The sequence below is a fragment of the Cryptococcus depauperatus genome, chromosome 3, assembly GCF_001720195.1.
Source record: "Cryptococcus depauperatus CBS 7841 chromosome 3, complete sequence".
Taxonomy (NCBI): Eukaryota; Fungi; Basidiomycota; class Tremellomycetes; order Tremellales; family Cryptococcaceae; genus Cryptococcus; species Cryptococcus depauperatus.
Genome location: NC_089470.1, coordinates 595582 through 616089, shown reverse-complemented (window position 1 = coordinate 616089; position 20508 = coordinate 595582). Strand labels below are relative to the sequence as shown.

Here is a 20508-nt window from a genome sequence, read left to right as displayed (position 1 = left end):
GTCGTTTTAGGTCGTATAGTGCTTCGGCGGCGTTCGCCGCCGAAGCAGAGCGAGAGGCTATCGGCATGGCCCACGTGGAAGCGGGTCCACCCGAAATCGGATGTTTCATTCTCGGAGGATGGGCATTTCGGGTCTTGTTTCGTTCTTTATTTTCCATTCGAAGCATATTCATCTTTTATTTTATGTCATTTTATTTCTATTTATTTCTATTCATTTCTATTTTGCTTTTGTTTGTCCATTTCGTTTTTATTCATTTTTTCTTCAACATTGGGCGTTTGGGATTGATTGCTGGGTATAGAAGCTGGCAAAGGCTGATGGCTGGGTTGCATGATAGCGCGAGTGTCATCGATTAGCTGGCATTGCAAGAAGAAGAAAAAAAAAGTCACTGGTGAAAACGGCGTCGTTTCGAGTGTCTCGTAGCGGAGGGGTGAGTGGCAGGTGTGTTGGCGAAGGATGATGGCTGACTTGGCTACAAGGTATAAGGTTGTGGAGTTTATTTGACTTGGCGTATAAAATATTTTGGGTATTTTTCATTTGTATCTCTACGTTGGATTTGTATCGGCTGACAACTCGAGCTCAGTGGTGGAAAACGATGGATCGAGACAGTAGGCCAAGGCGAGAGCAGAGCCGTCGGCAGGCTTCGCCATTACAAACCGCTTCGTCTCTGGGTCGTGAAGTGGCTCCACAGCAAGAACTACAGGCCAGCGTCTATCCAGCCAGCTCGATGATTCCCATACCACCCTACCGTCTCTCGCGTCCACCGTCGTCCTCGTCCAGCTCTGGTTCCGGATCGACCCACGACCGGCGCGTCTATTCTCAAAACGAGTGTCCAGTCCAGGTCTCTTCCAGCGTGGCACAGGACAGGCGTTACTATGCCCAGGCGCAGTGGGTGGGCCCGGAGGATCGTCGGATGCGCCGGCAAGAGCCCAACACGCTTCCTCCGTTGCAGCTGCCTCCAGAGCCTCTGTCTTTTTCCCAAAGAGAGACCTTTCATCTCCCTCCCATCCGTCCTGTCCCCTACAACCGGGAATGGTCAGCCCAGAGCCCATCGGTGTCCCATACGCCTACGGCCATGCAGTTTTCGAAATTGACCACCTCGGACGCTCGCTCCTCCGTGACGCCGCCGCTTGTCGGTCCCTCTGATAGCATCCCGAGGAAAGTGGATGACGCGAAGGTTAATGAACCTATCGAACCGGCACTGATGACTTGCGTTTTTCCGTTGAACGATGTTGCCAAAGGCAGTATTCATCGAGAAGCACCCTTTCCTCGGTCATGTTCCATGTCGCCACATCAGTCGCAGTATCCGAATCCTTCGCCTTCAGAAGCAATGACACGCCAGCGTTCGAGATCTAGCAGCGGGTCGAGCCATATGGAAGGTTCCGTGGGTTCTCCAGAGGGTACGCCAAAACAGAATCAGTCAACATCTAGGGCTGGCGTCGGGCGGGGCATGGAGAAGAAGAAAAGGACGAGGGCTCTGATGACGCATGTCCAGCAGGCTGGGCTTATGGGCTTGTGGAAAAAGGTAGGTGTTTTTTTTTTACTAGGTTGGGATCTCAGTCCAGGTGATGCTGATGTCTCTCCAGACCAAGTTTCCTACTACCAATGATAGAGAGATCCTGGGCCAAGAGATCGGATTGACATCGCGGCAAGTACAGGTCTGGTTTCAGGTGAGTCATGTTGAACTTTTTGTTTGCTCTGGTGGCTCACCATTTATTTTTTAAACCAAGAATCAACGCCAAAAGGGCCGAAAAACGTTGCAGGTTAATGGAGGCGTGCCAGAGGGAGAAGACCCAACAGATTATGAGGATTTGCAGAAATCACCGCGTTCTCGTCGATTGTCCATGGAACAAGAAGAGAGAATATCAGCTTGGGCGGGAAGCAGTACAGCCAATCGTTCGGCTTTGCATGTCTCAGATGCCTATGGCCACGACAGTAGAGAGAGAGGTGGAGCGATTTTTGTGCCCGAGGGCTATGGCCATTCGCCTGCTGGTTATCCAAGATCAGACGCACTGGTCGATCGCAGCCCATCGCCGTATGAACATTGGAGCGAGACAGCGCCGCCTATTGGATATTCAAACTACCCTGTAGCTCATCGTTCTGCCGAAGCAAGTAATCCCTCCCACCTTCACCTCTACCGGAGAGACTTGCGAGAGTCTCCTAGATCTTATACTTTTCCGCATTATCGTCCGCCGCCGTTACAGAGCAGTGTCGCTCAGCGAGAGCATGGACAATATTATCTCCCTGGTGAACCTCCTCGTTCAGCTAGCTCTGTCACTTCTGGCGCATCGTTGTACTCACCCAAGGTGATGCCGCCCTTGTCCGGAAGAGAAAGCAGTGTTCCACCTCCGGCTGCGTGGACCGCAAGGCCTCACAGTACCTATGGTTACTATGAGCATCGTCCAAACAGCCAAGGTGGTTATCAACGCGGGCCTATTCTGAGCCATGCCACAAGCCCTGTTCAGTCTCGTCGCCGCTCTGTGTCGGATGAACATCACTACAGTGCAACATCTCCTTTGCTTCCTTCCATTTCTTCAGCTCCCTTTTTACCTGGAGCTCACGCACCAAATCGCGCAGATTACCAAACAAGACATCGTCACGGGCAGCGCTCCAACTTGTCTGCTGGCCCAGTCTCGCACCTTCCACCCAAGCTGGCTCGTATTGCCATACCAGGTCCTGTAGCCGGAGGTGATGATCTGTTACAGTCTTACTGTAACCCCTGCGGAGATGGAGGGATGTCCGGCGGTGGAGGCTGGTGTATATAGTTTACATTACTTGTATCTTTGTTCTTTTCTTTATATTTCTATTAATGCAAGTTCTTGAGTTTTAACTACTCAGGCCTGTAATAGAATAAACCTAGACAACTGCATCACCTAGAAAACCTAGACAACCGAGAAAACCTAGAAACCTAGAAAACCTTGAACAACCCACCAACCTGCGCTACAGAGGAATTGGGACAGGCCGTAACAATTTAATAGAAATATCTTTGCGCACCTTGGAGGGGGAAGAAATTTATGGACCGCTATCAGTTGAGAAGTAGAGAAAAAGAACAAAATTTTCAAGAAAATCTGTTGTCAAACGGACAAACTCTAGGGAAAATGGAGAACAGTGCGTTTCAGGAGCAGCTTGAAATGATGAAGAGGTTGCAGGTAGAGATGGAGAGGATGAGGGTGCAACAGGAAGAGTTGAAAGAAGAGAACAAAACTTTAAAAAACGAAATAAAAAGCATGATAGTCAAAGAAGAATACAAAAAGAAAAAAGAAAATCAAGAAAAAGTAGAGGTGCCAACAGCAGTGATTCCATCATCTGGAAAACGCGTAGTTACTCCTGAGCGTTTCGATGGAAGCAACCCAGCCGCTTTAAACCATTTCCTATTCCAATGTCGTAGCGAATTCTTGCAAAACTCTTCCAGTTACCCATCCGAAGAGTCAAAGGTCCATTTCGCAACCAATCACTTGGCCGGATCAGTCGCAGAGACCGTGGTGATATACCTACAAGGGGACGCTTGTCCTTGGGAAAGCGACTTCGACGCCTTTGCAAAATTCTTGGTGAACGGCTGGGGAAACCCTATAAAGCGCCAGTTGGCCCGACAGAAACTCCAGAATATCCGCCAAAATGCTCGAACGGCAAAAGAATTCTTCTTGGAATTTGATAAGTACAGAGCGATGGTGAGTGATTGCCCGCTGGATATCATAATTGGATTTGCAGAGAAGGCGTTGAGGGTGGAGGTTTTGGAAAACATGGCTATAAAGGAAGCTGAGGATTGGGAAACCTTTGAGGAGTTCCGAGAAGAGGCTATAAAAGTGGATGAGCATCGTAGAAAAATAGAAAACCTGAAAAAGAGAATTACGGTAGGTATCCGGTCAACCGCCCTGTGCTACCTAAACAAAACTCCTCTGGTATGTACACCACGCCAGCGATAACTCCTGGTGAGCCGCCAGTTGAGTGGTTCAATGGACAGCTATCGGTGGGTGAAAAAGCGTGGAGGAAGAACAACAACCGTTGTTTAAGGTGCAGAGCACCTGGTCATATCGCCCAGTTTTGTCCAAGTGCGATGAACCAGGTGAGACACGTGCAACTGGAAAAGGGTGAGGAACAAGATGTAGAAGTGAGTAAACGTACTCGTTCCCTCCCAAGCCTTAAGCCATCAACACCTTTTTCTCCTGGATCTCTACCATTGTCACGAACTAACAAGCAACCAGAAGTAAAAATGCTTCTGAGTAGCGATAGAAATGTGTACAAAAATGTGATCGCGTTATTGGATACCGGGTCCAGTGGCTGTTTCATTCAGCCTTCGAGTGCGCTATTGAAATCAGCAAAGATTACCCAACATAAGACGAAAGTAATAATGAAGTATCTTGATGGCCATCAAAAACAGTTCGACAACCTCAGTTTTACTGAATTATGGATAGAAGTTCACCCAAATGAACCAGCCATCCAAGTCCAAGCGGATATCATAGCATTCAACGGCCCAGAAATGTTGTTGGGCGACGAATTCATGGCTAAGAATGGTTTGAAGATTGATTATGACAAGCTTACAGTGACATTTAGAAAACCAAGTTCGTTCGGTACCAGTGTAAATGCTATTAAAACAGCAGAACATAAATGGAAAAATTCGATGCTGAATGTACGAAGAAATGAAATAATAAATGTTGGTGAAAGTAAATTAAATAAAGAAGAAAAAGAAAAGGAATTAGAGGAAATTAAGCAAGTTGTTCCTTTGCCATTTCATGAGTTTCTTGACTTGTTTAGAGAAAGCCGAAGCAAAACACTTCCACCTTCTCGAGCAAAATATGACTTGCCAATTGAATTGGTCCCGAACGCGAAAGTCAAGAAAACGGGCATTTACCCAATGTCACGTCCTGAAGAAGATTTTCTTCGACAATGGATAAGAGACGGACTTGCCAGTGGTCATCTACAAAAATCCCAGTCACCCTATGGTGCTCCTGTCTTCTTAATTCCCAAACAAGGTAAAGTACCATACCGTGTGGTGACTGATTACAGAGCAATCAACAACAAAACAATAAAAAGCAGTTATCCGATTCCCCGCCTAGATGCTTTAATTGAACGTCTTCAGACGGGTCATGTGTTCACAAAGCTCGACTTGAAAGGCGCATACCAACTGTTGCGCATCAGAGAAGGAGATGAGAACAAAGCGGCACTGAAGACGAGGTATGGTACGTACAATTCTCTGGTCGTTCGTGACGGGTTGTGCAATGCTCCTGCAAGCTTTCAATATTTCCTCAATGATATCTTTGAGGATCTACTGGATGAAGGAGTAGTGGTTTATATTGATGACATTGTTGTTTATGCAAACACAAAGAAAGAACTTACTGCTTTAGTTTTCGAAGTGTTACGTCGATTGTGGGAAAATAGGCTGGTGGTGAACGCAACAAAGTGTGAGTGGGAACAGGAAGAAATAACATTCTTAGGTCACAAGGTATCACACGGTAAAACACATCTACCCAGCGATAAGATCAAAGCAGTAGTAGACTGGCCAACTCCAAAGACGATGAAGCAATTAAGAAAATTTCTTGGGTTCTCCAGTTGGTGTCGAAGATTCATTAAAGACTATGCTCACATAACAGGACCATTATCAAAACTTCTACGCAAAAACGCTGAGTGGGAATGGGATATTGATTGTCAAAAAGCATTTGAAACATTACGAAACGCATTTGTATCTGATCCGATAATGAAATTATACGATAACTCCCAACAAGTCATTCTTGAAACAGATGCGTCGGATTGTGCGGTAGGTGCGGTAGCCTTTCAATACTTTCGAAACACAGAAACAGGGATTTTACACAAGCATGCTGTGGCTTATTGGTCACGACTTATGTCTGATACTGAACGTCGTTATTCGGTAGGTGAAAAAGAGTTACTAGCAATCGTAGATGCACTCAAGGAATGGAGAACTTGGCTATTAAGTTGCCCAGGGCCAATTCAAATCATCACGGATCACAAGAACCTCGAATACTTTATGGAGAAGCGTCAACTAGGACGTAGACAAGGAAGATGGCTTGATGAATTAGCTGAGTTCAATTTCCAAATATATTATCGACCAGGACATGAAAACGATGCTGCTGATGCTCTATCGCGTAGACCAGATTACCACATAGGCAAAGGCGTATCAATAGACGAAGCAACAAACCCATCTAGCTTCGCACAATTGTTACCTACGATGAAAGAGTGGAATGAAGAAAAAGAAGTAGAAAGGCATATTAGAGGAGTCAGAGTGAGCACAAGTTGTAATGAGAAAAACCTTTCATTGCGAGAAAAACTTATCAGAGGCATCATGATCGATGAAAACTTGGCCAAGATGCGTGCTAGTGGACTTCAGATGGTACCTTATGGGCAAACATCGACAAATCATTGCAAACTTGTTGGCTGGACAGTAGACGGATTACTAACATTCAAGGATCGTATAGTAGTTCCAGAGTATGAAGGCGCAAGACTCGATATTTTGCGTATGCGGCATGATTCAAAGTTCACTGGCCATCCCGGTAGAGATCGAACTCTTGGGATGATAAAAGGGATTATCACTGGGATCAAATGAAAAAGACGGTTACTGCCTACGTCAAGTCATGCCATGAGTGTGCTCGACATAAACCAAAACGGCATGCTCCTTACGGTCTACTACAACCTCTACCAGTTCCATCTCGTCCATGGACAGAGATTTCGATGGACATGATCGGCCCATTGCCCAAGTCTGAGGGCTACGATGCTGTATTAGTCGTAGTAGATCGATTCTCGAAAATGGCTCACTTCATTCCTGTCACAACGAGCCTTACGTCGGCTACGCTTGCTCAGCTTTTTGTCCAACATGTCTTCTCAAAACATGGAATTCCAGAAAAGGTGGTATCCGACCGAGGTTCTATATTTATTTCTCAATGGTGGCGTGAGTTTGCTAAACTTGCAGGGATGTCGAATGTATACTCTTCGCCGTATCATCCTCAGACGGATGGTCAAACTGAGAGAACAAACCAACATCTTGAGCAGTATTTGAGTATCTATACATCTTATCAAATGGATGACTGGAGTAATCTTTTACCTTGGGCTGAATTTGCTTACAACAATTCTCCTAGCCACAGCACCGGACTGTCCCCATTTGAAGCCTTATACGGCTGTAACGTTCGATTCGACATTGACGCAATCGAAGGAAGACTCGAAGCAGCAAAAGAAAATCGAGTAGATGTTAATACATTCGAAAGGTACAAGGGAATAGAAGAGTGCATAAAGCAGGCGAATAGACGATCAGCAAAACAATACGACAAAAGACACATACCGGCGCCAAAAATGGAGATAGGAAGCGAGGTCTTCCTGAGCACCAAGAACTTGTCAACAGAAAGACCTTCTGCCAAGTTGGAGGCTCGCTACATTGGACCGTACAAGTTGACAGCATTTGTAGGCAAAAACGCTGTCAAGCTGGACCTCCCTACAAATGTCAATACTAGCCCGATCGTTCATATCTCTCGTATCGAACCTGCCTACCCGAATAAACTCCCTGGCCGTGTACAACCGCCGCCGCCGCCTGTTGTTGTTAACGGCGAAGAAGAGTTTGTGGTAGAGAGGATTGTGGACTCGAGAAGACAGAGAAAGAGGGTAGAGTATAGAGTTGAATGGAGAGGGTACACCGGGCCGGAGCAGTACGACTGGTTGCCTTCAGAAGAAGTGCAGAAACTGGTGGCCTTGGATGAATTCCATCGACTATATCCGGAGAAGCCAGGAGGACCAGCGGAAGAGCTTGAGACTGGGAAGAAGAAAAGGCGTCCGAAAAGACGGTAAAATAAACTCGAGGGAAGTGTTGTAAAGTAAACGATGTGTACTGATAAGTTCGTCGCACAGGAGTGCTTCAATTTTTCGGTGGGAGAAAGTCAGACTGTTACAGTCTTACTGTAACCCCTGCGGAGATGGAGGGATGTCCGGCGGTGGAGGCTGGTGTATATAGTTTACATTACTTGTATCTTTGTTCTTTTCTTTATATTTCTATTAATGCAAGTTCTTGAGTTTTAACTACTCAGGCCTGTAATAGAATAAACCTAGACAACTGCATCACCTAGAAAACCTAGACAACCGAGAAAACCTAGAAACCTAGAAAACCTTGAACAACCCACCAACCTGCGCTACAGAGGAATTGGGACAGGCCGTAACATGATCTCCCTGGGATTGGGCGGGGCATTGTTGATGTCGAAAATAGCCGCGGTCCAGTGTCTCCCAAGAAAAGGACAGGCGATTGGTCCATGGAAAGACGAAGGGTGCGAGGCAGAGGAGAGGAGACAGACGAGGAGGATCAAGGCAAACCGGGAAGTGCGAGTCTTCGCAAATTAGTCCACTAGATCGAGGAATACTGGGAACGCAGTTTTAGACATTTTGGGCACATCTTTGCTCTACCAACAGTCCACTGTACATGGTTTTCATCTCTTTCATGGCTCATCGGCTTACATTGCAAGGTTTTTTTCTCTACACTATTCTCTAAATTGAATCAACACTAAACAACTGGAAAACTTGGCATTAGAAGTATGAAACGGAGGCTCTTTCAGCAATCAAGGATCATGTCTACGCTAGCGATGGACGTTTTGGGCATTTCATGTTTTTTTTCTTTCTTTTTTTCTTTTGGGTTTATGTCGTTTACTCATTACATTTTCGACACACTGCATACTTGACGATATTGACGAATATGCATAGCATCTAGATACGCATTCTGGCAAGCTGCTTGGGATCATACGAGTCCAGTTGTTTAGCAAACAACAGTAGAGTATACCCAAAAACAAGAAAAGATGGTTGAACTTGGAAATAAATATTGATAATGCCTCGTCATAACTGAACAGCTTTTGCCATGCCTGTGAGCATTTTGTATTTTTCGACAGACGAATCAACAACTGTTTGCTAAAATATCTCTATTCAAAGTCAGCTAATACTATTGCAGAAATAGAACGGTTATCTGAATGATGTAACGTTTTACTGTTCTCGCAAAAGGCGCTGCTGTTGGAAAGCGCTACTCACTAGAAGATTAAGATAAAATCACTCCTGTCAGTCTTAATTATTTTTATTTCCTCTTATTGCAGTTTTTATTTCAAACAGCATGGGGAAAATAACGTGCTGTAGGCTGAGGGCTGCCTTGATTCGACGTTTACATAACATCTCGGACAGTACCACTCTGTTTTACTTTCACCTCGCCCAACACGCAATTTTTCTTGTCTCTGTGATTGTAGAAATTTAAAAAACGAGGACAAGCCTAGGAAAACTGATGGGAAGATTGCCTTTGGTAGAGACGCAAGACAGAACAAGAACCAGATAAACATGATCAAGTTGTTTGCCGGGGAGAGAAGGGCAACCGATGTGCGTGTCATTGCCTTAAATCTCGGCTGACCGAGAAACGAGTTTTTCATACTAGGCAACCAACATTTGCATTCTCTTGATCAACACCTTGTACTTTACCTGAATGTGGATGGCTTGATGGACTTGTACGGATGTATACTATGGTACAGCCCCGTAGCGTGCTGCAGGTTGCGGACCAGGGAGTGGGGAGAAGTCTACGGAGTCATTCGTGAGCTGTGTAGACCCAACGTACAAGACAGGGACAGGAGAAATAATGAAGAAAGATGCTCTTACAAACGTAACACCGTAACTTAGAGGTTAGAGTGCAGCGTGGTTTGTACGTTCCAAGGTCTGCTATGTGTGATTGTAAGTTGCAAGACTCCTGGCTGAGAAAGATGTCTACCATTTAGCTATCACAGATCATACTCGCTCATCACAGTCCCTATGTTCTTCCGCTCAGCTGCTTCATAGGCAAGTTTGACGATGGCGACGTCTTGAATACGAAAACTAATCTAGAGTTGAGGGGTTTAAGCATCTTTGGTATTGAAATATGGATTAGTGATTAGTCTGCTCACTCATTTGAAGATAACGACTTGGTTACATTATTCTTTATACTCCTGGCAAACTTCTGCGTCATCTTTCCAGGCTCTCTCTTCCAAAAATTGTCCCAACTCTATTAATACTTGTCCGCCAGCTACCTCTTCGCCAACATCAATCAATTCTTCAGCCTCTTTCATATACACTTCCTTCGAATCCACCACCACCTTACCAGCTCTCTTCAAAAATGCATTGCCAATTTTGTGCATTATGGGTTTGTACGACCCAATCATAGCCATGCTTGCACTAAGCTTGGGACAAATAGAGGAAAAGGTGAAGGGCGACTTTGAGGAACAGATTGCTGTGACATTCACATCTACAGTGGACACCAAGCCCGAGAGTGCTTGAGAGGGTGAGGAATGTGGAACCATAAACACTTCAACCAAAAAAAAATCGGAACGGATTGTCAAGGCAGAAGTCTCAGTTCGAGATTAGCGCGACTGGACGTTGGATGTTACCCGAGAGAAGGGATGCATGCGCAAGAAGAGCGTGGTATGTGAGACACGTTAAGCGCCAGTACCAAAAAGTATGAAATGGGCAATTTTTTCGGCAGGAAAACGGGACAAGAAGAGTGTAGAACCTACAATAGCATCTCAGATGAGAAGTCGTTGGCAAGCAATTGTTGAGACATACCACAAGCGTTACGGAATGCTGTCAGCTTCCGAGCGTTAATGATATCCTTGATATGACCAGTCGTTTCATCCATTAAAACCTTGCTTGCTGGGATATCACCTGTGGAACCCTGTCCTAGTACAAATACAATCTTGCAAGCGGTCGTACTGCCATTATTCGCCGCAGGCGCTCTTGAGAGCATGACGGCATTGTCGTTTCTTTAAACTCCACGTTAATCCTACGGGGTGTCTGTATGAGGACTGGGTCAGGATTTCAAACCGCATCGGAGCTTCAAGATTGGTAACTAAAGGCTTGAAATACGTCTGCTTGCGATGAGAGCGCTGCTTGAGGTGAAGTTATGAGCGTAATGGTACGACTTGTGTTCCAGAGAGAACACGGAGGGCCGTCATGGTGTATTCAGATAATTCGGTGACGGTTGATGAGAGTCAGAAATGAATACAAATACAATTTTTGATCTGTCAAATATAATCAGAGTCGTTTGTCTATAACCGAAATTCCTCAAATAACCCACAAACGTTTTACTGATATAATCAACAGACAAATTGATAGATTAGATATATCTCTCATTTCCACAGGCATGAAAAGACCTACCTCAGAGTCAACCTTTCTTACAAACCGCTCATCGTCATCCTTGAACAGACTTGCTTTCGTGCTGCCTGTCCATGACACCTCATCTTATTCTCTGGAAATGCAGTTTTGTCTCTCAATTTCGTCCCAACTTGCTTGGAACGGTCACTGTAGAAAGATAAAGGTCTTTACGCAGATCTCCCAAATCCGTTGCCATGCTCATACACAGTTCCAGGCCGGCTTCCCACCTTACCTCTCTGAGCTGATGCATACACCTAAAATTACTAATTTCAACTGCTGTCTCACCCACCTGAATATTCCATAGACCTTGACTTATGCCGATAGTATTCCAGCAGATGCAACAGGGTCTTTGTGTGCATTATACAAGCTGATCTTGATTACACACTATACCGTCGTCACTTGTTCATTTGCAGGCTCTGCTCATATATGGCTCCAGCCCTTCATACCACACAAGCACTCATACAAAAAGCATACAGTGGAAGAGAAAATATCGTGAGGAAGAAAAGATCCAGGAGCTTCCAAGCCCAGAGGGTTTCATGTGCCAGTCGCTGCAGAGCTGTATCCGGGAGGTGTATAGCTTAGCATTTGGCAATGCCTGTAGGGATAGGGCTATGCAAGGAGCAAATATATAGCGTTGTGAGATGGAAAAGAGAAAGAGAAAGAGAAAATTGAACATTCATAAAGTAATTTATTGTGCCACTTTGAGTTTTGGGCCTCCACCGAAAGACTGGCCCTGATTTTTTTCCCTGGCCCCTTTCCATTCCAACCTTGTTAACTTGCATTCATTATTCTTTTCCATCTTCTTTTATCATTTCGCAGCAGGTTATTTAACCTTTGGTCTGCATACTCTCTCTCCTCCGTCTACCCAGTCCCACGTTCACAACCCGCCTAAAGAAACCTCTCAAAAGTTGCCGTATTGGAAAAGAGCGCAACCGTATCCTCATAAGGATCTCTGGATATTGGCAAGGTAAGTGCTGTCTAAACTCTTCTCTAGAAGTTTTATGGGTTGTTGCTGGGCAAACTACTTGTTGGTTGAGCTGTTCATGCAAGAGCTCAGAGTTGTCACTCTATTTGGGATTGTGTCACCATTGACGAAACGTTTCATTGACCTTTCTTCAGCTTCTCACGTTGATTGCAAATTTACATTAATCTTTAATCGATTCTCAATCATTATTCTAATCTTGTGCCGCTTTAAAGCAAAGTAGTACCAATCAGCTGGGTACGCAAACCCTGTATGTCCTCAGTTTCAGCAAAATTGCTGTATAAACAATCGGCTGGAGCGAAAAAGATTGGCGACGAAACGTTGCAGAGTGGTTCTACCCCAACGCAGTGAGTGCTGGCGCTTTTGGCATATACCAACTGGCTATGATCCATTGAGAGATCATTGACAAACGTACTTGTGCTAATTTCACACCAATGTTGTCTAGTATCATCAAAAACACTACAAACCTGTTATGGCAGGATCGCTTTTATATCAAGTACCCTTCTACCCAGCAATGCCTAATCTGCAAGGACAGGAGTTAATGACGGACTGGAATCCGACGCTGGGAAGCTTTAGCGGATCGTTGCGACGTGAAAAGGACAAGTGAGTCTTGGTGTGAAGTATCTGGCTTGACTGTTGACACCCTTTGCATTTTAGCATCATGAATCGCTCCACCGGATCGCCTTACCATGTTGAGCCAGAACCCAGCTATTACCAAGGACAGGCAGTTTTGATGAACTCGTCTGGCTCGCCATATCAGATGTCTCATCCCATAACTGAACCTCATTTACCACTTCATACTCAGCCTCTCCATCGCCGCCACCCATCGTCGCCTCCGGCGCAATCAGGCTTTTATCCCAACGCAAGTAATGAATATTATTTGTATCCAGACTCTTGGCAATCTCCCAGATTCTATGGGGAGGGTTCAGCTGCGCAATCACGCCTGTTATCACCCCAAGTACACACCGGATCATCGTCTGGTGTCTCCTCCCTTTTAACAACCAGAGTGTTGACTAGGTCGTACAAGCTCGAAGCAAACGCAAGGGAGCTATCGCTGAAAAGAAGAGGCAAGCAAAATGCCAACAACAAAGTCGCTGGTACAACACTTCGAACCCCCAAAAGGACAAGGTCTGTGGAGACGTTGAGATCATCAAAAAGGTTGAGAAAAGATGAGGCAGGGCAAGCACAGCTTATTACTCCTCCATCCACAGCAGTAGGGGATATCATGATAACTTCCGGACTGAATGATACCATGATTCCCATAGATGAGGCTCCCGAAATTCTCAAACAAGTTTCGATTAGAAAAGAAGACGTCCACACTGACGATGAGGCAAACGAATCTGTTCATAGACCTCTTGTCATTACTAGGCATCATATAGAAGGACGCAAGCTTGGTTTGTTGGGCATCGCCCGCGGAGAGCTGGAGGAATCCAAATCGCCAACGGAATCACAGCTGTCACCACGTACAACTATCATTGATGCCCTCGACATGGACGATCATGGAAAAGCAAGTGTTGCGAGGAAGCACGTGCTTGAAACAGAAATGCGGTGGTTAGATCGCGATAGTGAACCTACTACTCCCCGTATGCCCACTTCGGCAGCTCAGTTTCACACTCCTGCCGCCCCTGGCCCTGTGAAGATTGAGATTGGAGAGATGGAGGAAAGAGTAGATTCCGTGATAAAAGAACAAAAGATTGCTCGGCAATTGCAAGCTTTCTCTGATTCCAGCATTCCGCCGGACGAGCCTTTAGTGTGCACTCGTATCAAACTCTTCGGTCGCGTCGCCGTCTCAAAGTATACCGCACTTAGCTTCCTCCAATTGAGCGGCGCGGAATCAGTTGTTGAAGAAATCAAGCTTGGAGAGGAACTGTGGAATGAAACTGATAAGCAATCTTTACCGTCTTCTGTCAGGACTAAGACCAGGCCGATGTGGCCGGATCATGAAGCGCCATGGGCATTCGCGGGAGGCAGTACGAAAGACAAGATTAGGCGAGAAGAGGAGAAAAAGGCATATTTACTGAGGAGGTATTTAGAAGCATCAAGTGATGAGAGCGAAGATGAGGATTCTGAGTCGATTCACTCTTACTTGATGGCATCGTCTGGACCTAACAAGCATTGGGATAAAGGCAGAGGAAAGAGCGTTGCCAAGTTGTTGCCTAACAGAACGTGTGAAAGACGAGCAAGAGGTGATGATGGATCTGCTCGAGCAGCATTGCTTAGTTCATTACGGACTCGATCTGTTCCCATTCTACCTACAGGTGTTGTCGCTTGTGTCTGCGGAGGATCTGAAAGTATAGGCTCATTAATTACATGCGCGGTTTGCAAGACCTGGCATCATCTGTTGTGCAATGGGATTGACGACCTTGCAAAAATGGGCCCCAATTGGTGGTGTGCAAACTGCAATGCCAGCGCTTCTGGCTTGCGTACACCCACGCAATCAAATGCCACTCCTGTACGGAGCTACTCTTCCCATGGTGATACGCGTAGCTCGGCCGTCAAGTCTGATATTGATCACATTGCGCTTGCGCCTTCACCAATGTTTGCTAGTGGCAAGGTTTCGAATGCGCGAACACCGCTTAATCGTCTGGACCGCTCTCCACATTCGAGACGTCATCGCAGGATTCTCTCTTACGGATCAGACATATGGACATTTCAAGATGATGTTGCGCCGCCATCGACCCCTGCTCCCGTGGTACACGATCGTTACTCCACTCCTCGTATCAATGATACACCTTTCGACGTTACCTCTACGCCATCTCGACACTTGGATTTCAATATAGGTCAACCTTCCCTCTTTGGCCTTACACCTCTCAACGGAAATGGCAGGTCTCGTGTTTCCTCAGGAATGCTCACCGAAAATACTCCTGTTCTCAGAGCAAACCCTCGCAGCGTCAGCAACACCGGAGGTCCGTTAGAACTGATATATGTGCCCTCACGCGCCGATTTCTTTCGTGAGCTGAGTAAAGGCCACGCACCTCATTCAGCTGGTCCGTCAACCCATCATTCGCATGCCTCTGGTTTGCATCGCCAACCAAGCTCTGGACCAAATGGCGCAGGTGACCGCGAGAATGGGCTCTCTGCATCATCACCACGTTGGACACATTCTTTATTAGGAGCTCATCCGTTGAGTCCATCGCCTTGTAGCGGTGGTCACAGGAGGTCGATGAGCGCAAACAAGCTCAGCAGTATAAGATCTAGCTCAAGGACTGGACTAGGAATACCAGACCTTGACGTTAACGAAGAAATGGAAGAATTGGAAGAACGATAAGGTGGTAAGGAACGAATCATTATGTGGTATAGGCGTTTTCATCAAGGTGTCTTTTTTCTCTATATATAACTATAACAGTTTCGGATCGGTATTCATGTTTTCAATTTGCCATCAATAGCAAAGTAACGTCAAAAGTGTGTAATAGAAGCAAACGGTGGATCGTATCATTAAATGCTGAGAGTTGTTGTTTTATTAATTGTGATACTGAATGCACTCTCATACATGCCTCATACAATTTTTACTGGACTATTTCGTTTCTAAGTTGATAACAAACGTAGCAGGTGGAGGTGGAGGCAATGACGAATCTTGGTCTCATAATGTCATTAATAGTATCTTCATTCTTTCTTCGTCAAATGAAATCCAGTTTAAATTCCTCTAACAATTACTCATCCATCCCATTGCCATTATAAACTAGCACTAAACGCCTGCCAGCAGAGTCAATGTCTAGCTTCAGCATTCAGAAAGCCTCCCTCGAAGGTATGTTACTGGCAACATTCTCTTGCTTTCCCCCGTCCTACCCAAATTTTCACAATCTAATGACTTATTGGCAGGCCAGATCGGTTTGGTCCGGTCAATATTAAATGATGATCCTACGCTGATCAACTCGAAGGACGAGGTATGTGAACTTTTGATCTTGCGTCTTACAGACTGATTGATCAAGACTGACTTTTCTTTCTTTCTCATTTTAATGGTGAAACATGATCAATATAGGACGGCCGTACTGCTCTCCACTGGTCTGCTACTACACCAAATCTCTCCATGCTGCAGCTCTTGCTCAACTATCATCCTGATCTAGAAGCTAAAGACTCGATGGGATGGACAGCTCTAATGATTGCCTGTACGATTCTCTCCTTTATCGCAAATTCTGCAAGACGGAAAAGCCCATAATATTGACGTTAATGGCTCTGACAGCTGCATCGGGACACGATGAAGTGGTGCGTGAATTGATAAGCGTCGGTGCCAAGGTCGATGCTATAAATGAAAAGGGGCAAACAGCTCTGTAAGCTGATATAAACTAGAGTTACATGAATATATTACTGACAGACAGCTTAGACATTATGCTGCCTCCAGAGGTTATGTTGCTGTGAGCCGTTGTGCAATGACATGAAAGAGAGAATAATGATTGCTGATACGTCTCAAGATTGGTCGTCGACTAATACAACATGGCGCTGATGTGGGTCTTTTGGCAATCCAATCTTCTGGCGGTGCTTACAATGTATCAACTATAGATCAATGCCAAAGACCGAGCTTCACAACACCCCCTCCATCGAGCAGCCACTACTGGCAACAATGCTTTTCTGCAGCTTCTTTTAAACCCACCAGAGGGCCGACCCAAAACAAGATTAAATACTGCAGATCGAGCAGGTATGTTCTGACATCTGTCTGTCTTTTCCTACTGAGAGCGGATCCAATGTAGGCAATACACCTTTACATTTAGCCATGGAGAGCGGGCATGGTGATGCGGCGGTAGTCCTCATTGAAGCTGGAGCTGACCGAGAAAGAGTGAGTAACAACCATCAATCAGATGTCGTCTAATAGCTTAATGCATTTAAAGACCAACTCTGAGGGCCAAGTGCCAGAGGAAATTGAAGGAGTGGGTGGTCAAGAGCAGAAAAAAGTTAGAGAGTTTGTGGCATCCAAAGTGGGCCCTAGGAGAGAGTAGGTTATGTATGCTGGATGCAGCGAACTCGTATGATACTTGGATGGCCTGGCCAGATTGTATCAGTCATATTTTTGTCTTTAAGATGTACTTTCCATAACATTGGTCACCACTGCTCATGGCCGACGGTCAAAAGATTATTATGTAATGTTCGGTGATCTCCGCAAAATGCTACTTTCCTTTTTCTTTTATTCTTTTTCATTCTGTGCCGATCCACAAGATTCCACAAGACGCGCGTTGCTTATGAAATGACTGGTTGACTCAGCTGAGTGGCAAAAACGTATAAAAGGCTGACAAATATCAATTTGCATCTCTATTCCCATCTGATTTCTACAACTAATCATGGCTTACTATCCAACGTATTATTGTGGCCACCCGGTCATTTCACAGCCAGCTCTTGGTAACATGCCTATTAATGTCTTTGTCACCTCTACTCCGTCTTCCCCTCCGTCTCACCTTGTGTCATCTCCTGCTCATCAGCTTCATCCGTTTGCCACTTACCGTGGCGGTCAGTCTGGCCTGCCTGACTCTTCCATTGACGAGGAGGAACGCGCTGTCTATGACCGTCTACAGGCCATTCGCCGTTACCGTCAAGAACTGGAAGCCACTCGTGCTCGAGAAACAGCCCTCCGTGTCCAAGTGGAGGCTGAATGGCGGGCCAAAATTAATGAAAGGGTTATTGCTCGAGAACTCGCCTATCGACAAATTCTCGAGGCTCGTATACGAGAAGCGAACAAGAGGAGAGCGAATTACGCAAAAATTGTTGAAAAGAGGGTGGCTGAATTGAGAGCTTCAAAAGAGGCACAGAGGCAGCATGCAATGAGGCATCTGAGCAGGTTGGTAGTATCGACTCACTATAATGCCATAAATTGATCATTTTACAGGTATAATTATTACACAAACTCTAAAGCTTCTGGGGAGAGAGTACTCCATGAAATTGACAGCTTGCCTGGTGCTATATTTGGCGTTAGGTTTTCACCTGAAATTGAATTTGAGTCTGAAGAACATGACCAGTGTTGTCATCGTCCATTCACAATGCCTTCAAAGACCCCTATCGTTCGCGGCCAACCTATTCGTCTTATGGCTGAGTCTAGGACAGGAAAAAAGTTAGTATTTCACGACCCATATCAGTGAAGTGATCAAAAGCTAATGTTGCTCAGCTCTTTGCAAAAGACTCCCTGCCCTGATATTACTCGACCTAAGCCTCGGTCAGCCTCTGTATCTGTAGCATTGCCTCTGCCAGTGCATAAGAACTTGAAGGTCAATCTTGATCGGTTCTGTGATGGGAGACAGCAGATAAGTGAGCCTGTAAAGTCGACCGCCTGCCCTTGCAAACATCAGACATATGACCAAACTTCCAACGCACAAGTTAGAGCGAATGTCTCAAGCACATCATCACCCTCCCAACCAACTCTTCAACTCGGAGACAGCAAAATTTTTATTGCCAATCTTATCAATCAATATCTCGATCCCTCTTCCTCTTGTCGCGAGGTCAGCTCTCACGCCACAGATGCTGAAAACGATGTGGAACAAGATTTGAGTAAATTTCTCTTGGATTTAGGATTACAAGTAGCTTCCAAGAAGGTATCAGAGTCTAACGCATCGTTGGAAAGGTTGGTTATTTTATTATCTATTGGAAGTAACTATATCACTGATATTCAATCTAGCAACATAATGAGAGAGTCAATTTTTGATACCAGCAAGGATCTCCCTTCACAAAATTCGTCTATATCTACTAAAACCCAATTGGAACCAAAGACTGTCACTACCCAAAAGGTGTCAGTTGACGAAGAAAAGTCTGCTCCTGCTAGCCCATCTGCTTCTTCGAACGATTCACAACCTGTTGCTTTTTTGGGCAATTTCAATGATCTTCTTGGCCATTGCCTTGGCCTTCGCCTTGAGAAGCTACCTTCTGACACTTCTGCATCATCCTCACTAGAACAAACAAGCAACAAGAAGGTTCCTGAAGGCTTGAACGAATTTCTTTCTCAATTTGGTCTCGTCTTTGAACTTGATGATTCGCCCAAAGAGCAAAAGTTAGATGTCAAGAAACCAAAGCCCACTGAATACAGCTCATTGGAGACGGATACTGAATCTGTCATTGATGAGTCCAGATTATTACAATCTCTGCTTGACACCAATTTTATCAACCTCCAAACTATGGCTGACAAGTTTGGGTGTGATGATGCCTGTGTGGACGTCTGTGATAGCAAGCAACAACATCAGCAAGTGAAGTCTTGCAACCAGTCTCGTGCAAATCTAGACAAAGGCAAGGGTGTGGCTTCTGGAGAAAAAATTCCTACAACCAAAAATTTTGTTTACGAAAAGTCCTCAGAGTTAGAAAAGAGTGACAAAAAGCCGCAGGGAGATCCAATGACAAGTGCTTATGCTGCCAATCCTATTGTGGCTCTTGATAATATTGCGCGTCAGCTTACAGAATTGCAATCTGCTTTTACATTCCCGTCGCGTCTATCTTTTGCACACACAATATCAGGGTCTCATCCTCCTCCCCTTCTTTTCGATCGAATCAATGCTGGGTATCATGCTCAGGCCAACGCCCTCCTTCAATTGTTACTCCAAGCTGACTCTGTTGAGTCTGGTGGTGAAAGAGGAGTAGAACTCAGAAGAAATGAATTGATCTGCAAGCTGGAGGAAGAGATCAGCAAACTTGAGCAGCTAAGGGACATCAAATGGAAACAAGTGAAGGAGAGGCAATCTAGAGGCGAGGAGAGCGAGCCAGAGGACGAGAGAGCTTGGGGCGGCTCAGAGTCTAAAACCGGTGATTCTCGAAGGACAGACGAACAAGAGGTCAAACCGTTTTCCGAAGAAGATTTAAAAATGAAGCAAGAGACCTCTGACACTCCTCGTATCACCAAAAACCATGATGAGGTTCTCAAGACCGAGAAAACTCAGGAAGCTACAATGACCAACAAGAACAAAGAGGAGTTGACTCAGGACTCCCAGGTAATCGATAGCAAAGAACCAACTGGTCCAAGTCCTATTGTTAGCCATCATCTCACTTATGCTGAAATCGTTCATCACGTTCTTGGAAATGAGACCAGCCATTCTGTCCCTCCCACTGAGGACAAACAACAGGTCTCCTACACTGACCATAAGGAAACGATTCCCGAGGCTCAAACCGAGAATTTCATTGGAGAACATCAGTTGGATACTCATTCCAAACAAGTTCCTCAATCAACTTATCAGCAGTTTCATCATGTTACTGTAGAAGAAGTAGACGATGAAGAAGAAAAGGGCTATGAAATTGTTTAGGCACTTAAAAGTGTTTTCTAATTTTGATTAGATTTTTTGACATCCATTCAATTGACATCTTGTACTAGTTGGCTTAGTAATTTAAACTTGATATGGAAAAGCATGCAAGGATTGTAGCGTCGTATGGCAAATGCTTGCAAACAAAATGCTACTTAACCTAGATAATATCATCACCCATCATTGAGAATCGTC

At 45.2% G+C, this 20508-nt stretch overlaps 6 protein-coding genes across 6 annotated transcripts; 4 read left to right on the top strand and 2 right to left on the bottom strand.

The window, feature by feature from the left end:
- Positions 1-65: 65 nt before the first annotated feature.
- Positions 66-2762, top strand: L203_102494 (uncharacterized protein; the record flags this gene model as incomplete). Its single annotated transcript, XM_066211919.1, has 6 exons — positions 66-131; positions 421-427; positions 477-523; positions 581-1522; positions 1584-1667; positions 1728-2762. The coding sequence occupies 6 exons, from the start codon at positions 66-68 to the stop codon at positions 2760-2762; spliced, it is 2181 nt and encodes a 726-aa protein (XP_066068016.1).
- A 7155-nt stretch (positions 2763-9917) lies between these two features.
- On the bottom strand, positions 9918-10283 carry L203_102493 (uncharacterized protein; the record flags this gene model as incomplete). Its single annotated transcript, XM_066211918.1, has 1 exon — positions 9918-10283. The coding sequence occupies one exon, from the start codon at positions 10281-10283 to the stop codon at positions 9918-9920; it is 366 nt and encodes a 121-aa protein (XP_066068015.1).
- A 135-nt stretch (positions 10284-10418) lies between these two features.
- L203_102492 (uncharacterized protein) lies at positions 10419-10726 on the bottom strand (the record flags this gene model as incomplete). Its single annotated transcript, XM_066211917.1, has 2 exons — positions 10419-10492; positions 10546-10726. 2 exons carry the CDS (start codon positions 10724-10726, stop codon positions 10419-10421), a joined length of 255 nt encoding a protein of 84 aa, XP_066068014.1.
- Positions 10727-12629: 1903 nt separating this feature from the next.
- On the top strand, positions 12630-15383 carry L203_102491 (uncharacterized protein; the record flags this gene model as incomplete). The annotated part of the gene is made up of 2 exons (XM_066211916.1): positions 12630-12718; positions 12773-15383. The coding sequence occupies 2 exons, from the start codon at positions 12630-12632 to the stop codon at positions 15381-15383; spliced, it is 2700 nt and encodes an 899-aa protein (XP_066068013.1).
- Positions 15384-15823: 440 nt separating this feature from the next.
- Positions 15824-17046, top strand: L203_102490 (uncharacterized protein; the record flags this gene model as incomplete). Its single annotated transcript, XM_066211915.1, has 9 exons — positions 15824-15860; positions 15935-15999; positions 16095-16221; positions 16296-16383; positions 16437-16467; positions 16525-16557; positions 16613-16748; positions 16801-16886; positions 16939-17046. The coding sequence occupies 9 exons, from the start codon at positions 15824-15826 to the stop codon at positions 17044-17046; spliced, it is 711 nt and encodes a 236-aa protein (XP_066068012.1).
- A 339-nt stretch (positions 17047-17385) lies between these two features.
- L203_102489 (uncharacterized protein) lies at positions 17386-20316 on the top strand (the record flags this gene model as incomplete). Its single annotated transcript, XM_066211914.1, has 5 exons — positions 17386-17879; positions 17928-18149; positions 18204-18656; positions 18711-19468; positions 19745-20316. 5 exons carry the CDS (start codon positions 17386-17388, stop codon positions 20314-20316), a joined length of 2499 nt encoding a protein of 832 aa, XP_066068011.1.
- Positions 20317-20508: the final 192 nt, after the last annotated feature.